The sequence below is a fragment of the Nerophis lumbriciformis genome, linkage group LG05 (assembly GCF_033978685.3).
Source record: "Nerophis lumbriciformis linkage group LG05, RoL_Nlum_v2.1, whole genome shotgun sequence".
In the NCBI taxonomy this organism is placed as follows: domain Eukaryota; kingdom Metazoa; phylum Chordata; class Actinopteri; order Syngnathiformes; family Syngnathidae; genus Nerophis; species Nerophis lumbriciformis.
In genome coordinates, this window is record NC_084552.2 from 45,826,896 (window position 1) to 45,837,832 (window position 10,937).

Below are 10,937 nucleotides of genomic sequence, written 5' to 3' on the forward strand. Positions count from 1 at the left end.
TTGCCCGCGTCCACCTCATGTTTGATGTGGTCGGTCAGATAGAGAAGGCATGTGTCAGTGGAGTGGTTAGTTCTGAAGCCGGATTGGAATTTGTGCATGAGTTTATTAGTGGCAAGGTAACTATCGACCTGTTCATAAACTATTTGTTACATTACATTCGAGATGGAACTGAGAATAAAAACAGGTCGGTAGTTGCCAGGTTCCAATTTGCTTCCTTTTTTAATGAGGGGAGTTACTCTCGCTATCTTGAAATCTTTTGGTACTTGGCCTTGTGTAATTGAGAGGTTATGGAACAAGGGGATGGGTCAAATGCAGAGGGTAATTTCACCACACCTAGTGTGTGTGATCGAAACAACTTGGAACAAACCTCACCACAAATGTACATACAAGGGGCACACACACGCATATTCACAGAGAGTGTGTATGTGTGTGTGTTGGGGAGGGGGTGGGGGGCACCAAAAACCTGACATTTGACTCATGTGGTGGGGTCCAGTGCTGGAGCAATGAAACCAATAGAAAATGGCCTTCTAATAGGCCATATACATTTTTTTTTAAAATGGTCCCCTCGGTGGTCGATTTACATGACTTCAGTGTGTGAAGTGTGTATGACAAGTGGTCAGAAAGAGGTACTGCAGTATACCCCATGGGGAATTTCCTGACTTGTGTGAGTGGGTATGGGGCCAGGGGATATTTGGCTAATGAATTCGACACATGCACACGCATAGTAGTAAACTAATGCGATCGCTTTTCTTCAATTACATTTAGGGGAGAGATGGGATTTATGACTCTTTGAAGGGAGCCAGATCTTGAGGAGCCGTTCCTTTTAAAGGGTAATTTGGCCAATCGTTCACAGTCATTATGTGAGACAAGACGACATATGTATTTTTTTTTAATGCATTCTAACTTGTAAATAAAAGTCAGCTTACAACAGAGCCAATGGGAGGTCCTCTAAAACCCAATGAAAACATCCAAAAACCGCCAACAATACTCCATTTACATTTTGTGACTTGAATATTAACCGAGTATTTGTGATATTGTTATTATAAGCGCTAAAGCCGACAAAATATTTATAGCGGTGCCGCGAGCTGTTTCCTCACCTCAGTGCTCGTGAAAGTTTATTTTAGATCGTAAATAATGCCTCAAACCTGGATAGTAGAAGGCTGAGGGCGCAATCCGAGAAGTTGGTACACTTTGACTGCCAATTTAACTCGGAAATGGCGGGAAAGACACGAAAAGACGCTTGGTTTTACCCCCTTTTTTGTTCGTGAGGATTATGAGTCTTTTTTTCACCTAAATGGGAATATATCAACATCCTAGCAGTCGGTATCGCAGTGAGAGCAGACATTGCACAGTAAGTGATGTTCCATTATGTTTGTCGGCGCTCATAAAGTCTGCAGTGAGTAGTAATCAGTGATGTTGTCGAAGGAAACGCAAAGGTTGTGATGGGTTTTTGAAATAATGCGCCACGTATGCTTAAAATTATTAAAATACGTAAATATTAAATGTTATTATGAATGCTCGCATTACTACATTACATATATACTTACAGCATGTATATAAAACCATGATGGAGGTGTTTGGATGTTTTTTTAAGCGCTTTATAGGCAGAATAGAGCGACTACCATAAGCTCGATTGTAAGCGGATTTATGATCGCATTTAATTACTATTTAGAATGCATAAAAAAAGAAAAACATATGTGATTTTGTCTTACATAAGGATGGTGAATAATATGCAAAATTCCAAAAAAGTACAGTTCCCCTTTAAAGAGCCATTCAAAAGACTGGCTCGTTGTTATTATTGTTCTTGTTGTTTTTGTTGTTATCAAAGAAACAATCTCTGGTAGCAGTTATAAAATAAGTTGTGGATCAAAATCATTGAAATGTATAATTTTAATTTGTTTTGTTTTTTATTGTAAGTATTCTATAAGATGGTGCCGTATCCCCTTGCTTGAACATCATACCCTCTTATTTCCAGTTTCTCGTTACAAAATGTCCGGAAAGGAGTAAGAAGAAGCAGATCTTATTTAATCCTACCCCTTTCCACTTAACAGCAATTACACACATTTGTTCACTTCCTGTTCTCAATCAATACACAATTCAAATCCATAAACAATAAAGTTCTATTGAGAACTTATTTAACTATTTATTGAAATAGTTAAATAAGTTATAATTAACATGAGTGGAGTGAATTATATTTATATAGCGCTTTTCTCTAGGGACTCAAAGCGCTTTCCATAGTGAAACCCATTATCTAAGTGATATTTAAACCAGTGTGGGTGACACTGGGAGTAGGTGGGTAAAGTATCTTGCCCAAGAACACAACGGCAGTGACTAGGATGGCAGATGCGGGGATCGAACCTCAAGTTGCTGGCATGGCTTAGTTCAAAATTTTCATCCGGATTCTTCTTCTTTGTACTTTGTAAACACTTGTAGTAGTTTAAATAGTTTCTTAAACTGGATCATGTTAGTACATTGTTTGACTTCTTTACGTAATCCATTATATAATTTAATTCCACACACTGACTGATATGCTAAAGTTCCTAAGTGTTGTACGTGTAAACAAATGCCTTAAATTTATTTTTTCTGTCGGGTCATATTTCTCCTCTTTTGTTGAGAAGAACGGTTGTATAGTTTGCTTTGTGCATAATTTTAACTGTTTGCAAATGCACCAAATCATTGAATTTCAATATTTTGGATCCAAGCACAAGAGCAGAAAAATATGCACATATTAAGAAAGAAAAACATATAATTAAAACGTTTTTTTTCTTCCTTTTTTATTATCTCAAAACACCTCTTAAGTTGGGATCCTATTATTCAAAACCTGCTTTTCTTATTTGTTGGTACCTATTTTGTGTATTTGGGATCCCCATCAGTCCTTAAAAGGTAAAATCAAAGCATGGTGGAGATATTTAGTTACATTAACGGATATTTCCATGTATGGGTTAGGTTATGGGCCAAACTATATTGGGATTTGAGTTTTGATCCATAACACCCAGCTCTACACTCCTGTTAGCGACAGTGCTAAGTTAACACAGTGTAGGGATGTTCTCTGTGTTTAATTGAGTGTTACAGTAGGCCTTATGATGCATTGTGTTTATACGTATGAGTGCACACGTGTATCTTGTTTAAGTGTAAATATTGAAATTGTAATATTTAAGAAATTTATTTTTGGTCTTAAATGTTTTCAATGCTACAAAAAATGTTCTGTGCTTCTAATTCTTTTCATTTCGTAGCACTGTTGCTACGAGTTAAAACGCTAAGCCCCCAGCCCTGGTTATTAATACAAGACAATGCTCTATATGAAATAAATTATTTCATCACTTATGTTGTGATGTGGCACTATATAAAGGGGTGGTAGTTCCCCCCTAATATAATGGCAGGAGAAGCACTGTCATCATCATTGTGGTGAGAGGGCTCCAGCCCAGTTGCTGCCTGTCACATAAATCAGCCTGTAAACTGCTGACTCGTGCTTTTGTGTTTAGCTACTACGGGCTTCTAGCACTTTCTGTTGTTGGTCCGAGACACTGACAATATTTGTGCTGGAGGATTTTCATCTATCCAAGGGTATAAAAGCAACAATATGTAACTCTTGGGTTTCAAGATTGCAGCTTGTAATTTGTGCGTATAATGTTATGGAGAGAATAGGGTCTGTTGTTGCCACGGTGACCCTACTCTAGTGACCAGCCAGGACACATGTTGTGTAAGGTTCCGGTGCTGCAAACACAATAAAATGTATAGATGGTATTCTTTTTTAATTTTTCACGTCTTCTGCATCTTTTTGTGTTTGTGGACTGGCAACAACATGACTTTATGCCTTGTAGATGGTTTTAAATAGAAAATAAGCACGGGAGGTTTTTTTGACGCGGTTCCAATCTTTCTATATTGAGCACCGTCTTATTTTCCTCGTCCAGGCTCGCAACATCCGCACATCCAAACTGGCAGCCATCAAGATTGTCAAGTTGGACCCAGGTCAGTCTCGCAGTGTGCATTAGCGTGTTTATTATGTACTTTTTAAAATTCGTTTGTCCTCCTGTGCAGGCGATGACATCACGTCCATCCAACAGGAGATCACCATGATGAAGGAGTGCAAGCATAAAAACATCGTGTCTTACTTTGGCAGTTACCACAGGTGCCTTTACTTCTTGAAGCATGTTTTTTTTATTATGTGAAACGGTTAAGACATGTTGTGTCACTCGGCAGGAACACCAAACTGTGGATTTGCATGGAGTACTGCGGGGGAGGCTCCCTCCAGGATATATACCATGGTACAAATACTGTATATTTATATTTATGTTGTTTTCTTGTTGACTGTCAGACCTTTTATTAATCCTATTGCTTTGGACAGTGACCGGCCCATTGAAGGAGAAACAGATTGCATACGTGTGCAGAGAGACCCTCCAGGTAAAACAAGGTTACATTGATAAATGTTACATAATGTCATCACAATGACTCATGTACGATCCAAAACCTAAAACACAATAAAACACATGCAACAAAACAAAGTTTAGCCAAATTACAATGAAGTTAGCCAAGTTTTCAGGGGCGTAATTATATAACTATATGTCAGCGCAGTGTAGCAGCCATGCTAAGCGACGTGTTTACGTGGCGGTCATCTTAGCCGGGGTCACTTTCCCATTTATGAAATGCAATACACTCTGATATATATTGAAAATAATTCATAACTTAATACATTTTCATGTGGTTTACTTTATTGCCACCGTAGAAAACAAGTGCTTTTAATAAACATTTTATTACCTGTGAAACATTGTTCCCAGTGCCATTGTTTCAACTGTACAGCGTATTTTCGAACCATATGCAGTGAGGTTGGGCACAACTCATGATCTGAATTGCTTCCAATTCCTGAGTTGATGAGTCGATACAGAATCGATCCAACAAAATTCTTGATTTAAATCGATTCTCGCAATATATAATTTGGCATTAAATTTACAGTTTACACAGCTCCTCTTGGCTGCTGACATACGATGTACACGCACAGCAAGTAAGCACGGAGATGGGCGGGGAAAAAAATTACAGAAATGAAAAATGTATTATTGAAAAAATATTTATAAATAATTTGTTATTACTTCATTTTTTTTGATTGGTTTTTAAATATTAGGAATCGATTTAGAATCTAAATAAATGAGAATTGTTTTTGTTTTTTTGAGCACCCCTAGTATGCAGTACAACGTTCTATGATCAGGGGCACCACACAAGAGGGATATCTGTTTTCAAAGACTTAAAAGGGCCATAACCTTCTCATTTCAGGGCTTTATGTTATATCCCTGTGGGCCACTATTGTAAGTTTATTTGAATTCAATATTCCATAAATCACAAGTTGTGCACCATTCAGGGAAAATCTGCATTTTTATGCTCATGCTCAGATTCAGCAGCCTTTTCCACGACCACGTCTACTCTGTTGTGAGTAGTCGGTGGCTGGGGGTCACAAAACAGCTGTATGTGAAATGGCGAAGGCGCATCGACCGTGACGAAGGTCTTTAGCTTCCCAGAAAACAGAATATATTCCCACTGCTGACTTTGTCTGATTTAGATAGACAATTCTTACATCCGATAAAACTTTCCCTTAGCCATTTCAAGAAAAAGATGCCAATTCAGGGCTATTCGGAGTTTTAGTAGTGGCATAAGAATGACAGTAGGGATAACTTAAAACACACCAATCTCATGATAAACAGTATGAGAACCAGAGCATGTTTATGTGATTGTACCATTTTTAATTTGCCTATTTTCTCGGTGAATTTGTTTTAAGGTCTTCGTTTGTTTTTGATTTTTCATTTTATTTATGTTTGGAGCATTTGGAACTTGCTGAACTTTTGCGTCTGTCAGCCACCTACTCATGTGTTTTCCAGCTGATACATTGTGTTTGAAGCACTATCTGTAAATATGACCGACCTTGTTCAGGGTTTCATTTATAATCTGCACTTAATCCACCGTAATCTACATGCTGGTGATTTTCACGCTTAATCTCCACTCTTAATGCCCTTTTTGTGACCACGCCCACTTGTTCCTTTTGCTTCACTTCATTCTGATTACTCCTGTTTACTAGGGGTGTAACGAGTCGTTTCAACTCTGATTCAAATCCTAATTTCAGGTTGCGATATGATTCAGGGGCGAAATTAGTTTATTTAGAAACAATACGATCTGAAACGATTCAGTGAGTTGAAATCGATTCATTAACTTTAACCTAAAATTCAACCAGTATGACATACTGGATACTGGACACTGCAGGTGAAGTTTTACTATCCATCCATCCATCCATCTTCTTCCGCTTATCCGAGGTCGGGTCGCGGGGGCAGCAGCCTAAGCAGGGAAGCCCAGACTTCCCTCTCCCCAGCCACTTCGTCCAGCTCCTCCCGGGGGATCCCGAGGCGTTCCCAGGCCAGCCGGGAGACATAGTCTTCCCAACGTGTCCTGGGTCTTCCTCGTGGCCTCCTACCGGTCGGACATGCCCTAAACACCTCCTTAGGGAGGCGCTCGGGTGGCATCCTGACCAGATGCCCGAACCACCTCATCTGGCTCCTCTCGATGTGGAGGAGCAGCGGCTTTACTTTGAGCTCCCCCCGGATGACAGAGCTTCTCACCCTATCTCTAAGGGAGAGCCCCGCCACCCGGCGGAGGAAACTCATTTCGGCCGCTTGTACCCGTGATCTTGTCCTTTCGGTCATAACCCAAAGCTCATGACCATAGGTGAGGATGGGAACGTAGATCGACCGGTAAATTGAGAGCTTTGCCTTCCGGCTCAGCTCCTTCTTCACCACAACGGATCGATACAGCGTCCGCATTACTGAAGACGCCGCACCGATCCGCCTGTCGATCTCACGATCCACTCTTCCCTCACTCGTGAACAAGACTCCGAGGTACTTGAACTCCTCCACTTGGGGCAAGATCTCCTCCCCAACCCGGAGATGGCACTCCACCCTTTTCCGGGCGAGAACCATGGACTCGGACTTGGAGGTGCTGATTCTCATCCCAGTCGCTTCACACTCAGCTGCGAACCGATCCAGGGAGAGCTGAAGATCCTGGCCAGATGAAGCCATCAGGACCAAATCATCTGCAAAAAGCAGAGACCTAATCCTGCAGCCACCAAACCGGATCCCCTCAATGCCTTGACTGCGCCTAGAAATTCTGTCCATAAAAGTTATGAACAGAATCGGTGACAAAGGGCAGCCTTGGCGGAGTCCAACCCTCACCGGAAACGTGTCCGACTTACTGCCGGCAATGCGAACCAAGCTCTGACACTGATTATACAGGGAGCGGACCGCCACAATCAGACAGTCCGAAACCCCATACTCTCTGAGCACTCCCCACAGGACTTCCCGAGGGACACGGTCGAAGGCCTTCTCCAAGTCCACAAAGCACATGTAGACTGGTTGGGCAAACTCCCATGCACCCTCAAGGACCCTGCCGAGAGTATAGAGCTGGTCCACAGTTCCACGACCAGGACGAAAACCACACTGTTCCTCCTGAATCCGAGGTTCGACTATCCGGCGTAGCCTCCTCTCCAGTACACCTGAATAGACCTTACCGGGAAGGCTGAGGAGTGTGATCCCACGATAGTTAGAACACACCCTCCGGTTCCCCTTTTTAAAGGGAGGAACCACCACCCCGGTCTGCCAATCCAGAGGTACTGCCCCCGATGTCCACGCGATGCTGCAGAGTCTTGTCAACCAAGACAGCCCTACAGCATCCAGAGCCTTAAGGAACTCCGGGCGGATCTCATCCACCCCCGGGGCCTTGCCACCGAGGAGCTTTTTAACTACCTCAGCAACCTCAACCCCAGAAATAGGAGAGCCCACCACAGATTCCCCAGGCACTGCTTCCTCATAGGAAGACGTGTTGGTGGGATTGAGGAGGTCTTCGAAGTATTCCCTCCACCGATCCACAACTTCCGCAGTCGAGGTCAGCAGAACACCATCCGCACCATACACGGTGTTGGTAGTGCACTGCTTCCCCTTCCTGAGGCGGCGGATGGTGGTCCAGAATCGCTTCGAAGCCGTCCGGAAGTCGTTTTCCATGGCTTCCCCGAACTCCTCCCATGTCCGAGTTTTTGCCTCCGCGACTGCTGAAGCCGCACACCGCTTGGCCTGTCGGTACCTGTCCGCTGCCTCAGGAGTCCCATGAGCCAAAAGAACCTGATAGGACTCCTTCTTCAGCTTGACGGCATCCCTCACCGCCGGTGTCCACCAACGGGTTCTAGAATTACCGCCACGACAGGCACCAACTACCTTGCGGCCACAGCTCCAATCAGCCGCCTCGACAATAGAGGTGCGGAACATGGTCCACTCGGACTCAATGTCCAGCACCTCCCTCGTGACATGTTCAAAGTTCTTCCGGAGGTGGGAATTGAAACTCTCTCTGACAGGAGACTCTGCCAGACGTTCCCAGCAAACCCTCACAATGCGTTTGGGCCTGCCAGGTCGGTCCGGCATCCTCCCCCACCATCGCAGCCAACTCACCACCAGGTGGTGATCGGTAGAAAGCTCCGCCCCTCTCTTCACCCGAGTGTCCAAAACATGAGGCCGCAAATCCGATGACACAACTACAAAGTCGATCATAGAACTGCGGCCTAGGGTGTCCTGGTGCCAAGTGCACATATGGACACCCTTATGCTTGAACATGGTGTTCGTTATGGACAATCCGTGACGGGCACAAAAGTCCAATAACAAAACACCACTTGGGTTCAGATCCGGGCGGCCATTCTTCCCAATCACGCCTCTCCAGGTTTCACTGTCGTTGCCAATATGAGCGTTGAATTCCCCCAGTAAAACGAGGGAATCACCCGGGGGAGCACTCTCAAGTACTACCTCGAGTGAATCCAAAAAGGGTGGGTACTCTGAGCTGCTGTTTGGCGCGTAAGCGCAAACAACAGTCAGGACCCGTCCCCCCACCCGAAGGCGGAGGGAAGCTACCCTCTCGTCCACCGGGTTGAACTCCAACATGCAGGCTCTGAGCCGGGGGGCAACAAGAATTGCCACCCCAGCCCGTCGCCTCTCACTGCTGGCAACGCCAGAGTGAAAGAGAGTCCAGCCCCTCTCGAGAGAACTGGTTCCAGAGCCCTTGCTGTGCGTCGAGGTGAGTCCGACTATATCCAACCGGAACTTCTCTACCTCGCGCACTAGCTCAGGCTCCTTCCCCCCCAGCGAGGTGACGTTCCACGTCCCAAGAGCTAGCTTCTGTAGCCGAGGATCGGACCGCCAAGTGCCCTGCCTTCGGCTACCGCCCAGCTCACATTGCACCCGACCTCTATGGCCCCTGCTATGGGTGGTGAGCCCATTGGAGGGGGGACCCACGTTGCCTCTTCGGGCTGTGCCTGGCCGGGCCCCATGGGGACAGGCCCGGCCACCAGGCGCTCGCCATCGTGCCCCAACTCCGGGCCTGGCTCCGGAGGGGGGCCCCGGTGACCCGCGTCCGGGCGAGGGAAATCTGAGTCTCGGTTCTTGCATTTCCATAGAAGTCTTCGAGCTGCTCTTTGTCTGATCCCTCACCTAGGACCTGTTTGTCTTGGGAGACCCTACCAGGGGGCATGGAAGCCCCCGGACAACATAGCTCCTAGGATCATTGGGACACGCAAACTCCTATACCTCTACTATATCTTTATAATTTGTATCTCGTATATATGCCAATTTTATAATTAAATTCGATGCAGTCAGACGGGATGTAGAGCATAGCACTTGTATTGTGAAGCTTGTGTGGTTAGTTTTGGATCGCTTGAAGACTGAAATGTGTGACGTGATGGGGAGAGAGACAAAGTTGGATGTAAATAGGTGTCTCAGAAAAGTATTCCGCATAAGTTCTCATTTTACAACCCATCCATCCATCCATCCATTTTCTACCGCTTATTCCCTTTTGGGGTCGCGGGGGGCGCTGGAGCCTATCTCAGCTACAATCGGGCGGAAGGCGGCCACAACCGTTTCATTTAATTGTTGCATCTATTATTTTTATTCGCGTATTTTATATGTCCTTCATGTATACTGTGAGTGACCTAGTAGTTAATTTATGTATATTTTAGGTAGGTATAAAATCAGACTTGCACTATAAAACTTAACTCACTGTCTTATAACCCGAGGTCTCGTCTGTTCCTCCAATGAGGAGAGACAGGTGAGTATTGTACAATAAGAATGTATCTTTATAACCAGTTAAATTTGAAACACACTTTTTTACAAGCTCTATAAGCAGGGGGTCCCTGCTCCATTTCTCTATTAGTTTGGGTGACCTTGGCTTGGAAAATGTTGACGACCCCTGCACTTGACTACACCAATACAATACTAACAAAATAGAAGTGTGTTTGAAGGGCACCATTTGTTTTGGTAATATTTTGCTTCATGAGTTTGACAAGCGGTAGAAAATGGATGGATGGATGGATGGATGGAGTTTGTGCTATGATGCAACATTCTATATACTTTTCCAGGGTTTGTATCATCTGCATGAAACGGGCAAAATGCATAGAGACATCAAGGTAACATTTTTTACTTACAATGTTTTTTGGTTGTGTCTTAATGCTTCATGTTTAAAAATGCAATGTGTTCCTTGTAGGGCGCCAACATCCTTTTGACAGAGCGAGGAGACGTCAAACTTGGTCAGTTATGACCTGCTTCTAACACAATTAGTATTGATAAAATGACCGTCATGATTATGTGTGTGCGTGTGCTTTTCAGCGGATTTTGGTGTGGCTGCAGAGATCAGCGCTTCTGTGGCCAAAAGGAAGTCTTTCATAGGAACGCCCTACTGGTAGGATCACACACAGGGCCGCCACGCCCATCAGGCAGAACACACTGTGCGTGCGGGCCCCGTTATGCATGACGAAGCACATGTAAAAATAAGTGCTTCATATGAAATGTTACTGCAAGCGTATTCCTACCCGCTTCCTGCTCCGTCACTGGTAAGACTGCTGTCTTACATAATTAAGGCTTGTCTTGTAAGTC

The 10,937-nt window shown here is 44.4% G+C and overlaps 1 protein-coding gene across 6 annotated transcripts in view; it reads left to right on the forward strand.

Moving 5' to 3' along the window:
• Positions 1–10,937, forward strand: part of map4k2 (mitogen-activated protein kinase kinase kinase kinase 2) — a 41,722-nt gene that overhangs the window by 7,947 nt on the left and 22,838 nt on the right. For all 6 annotated transcript variants that reach the window (XM_072913251.1, XM_061960040.2, XM_061960036.2 and 3 more), the window contains exons 2-8: positions 3,912–3,969; positions 4,039–4,129; positions 4,201–4,265; positions 4,346–4,401; positions 10,424–10,471; positions 10,549–10,591; positions 10,671–10,743. In XM_072913251.1, coding sequence (XP_072769352.1) covers positions 3,912–3,969; positions 4,039–4,129; positions 4,201–4,265; positions 4,346–4,401; positions 10,424–10,471; positions 10,549–10,591; positions 10,671–10,743 — 434 coding nt within the window. The remainder of the gene's footprint in view (positions 1–3,911; positions 3,970–4,038; positions 4,130–4,200; positions 4,266–4,345; positions 4,402–10,423; positions 10,472–10,548; positions 10,592–10,670; positions 10,744–10,937) is intronic.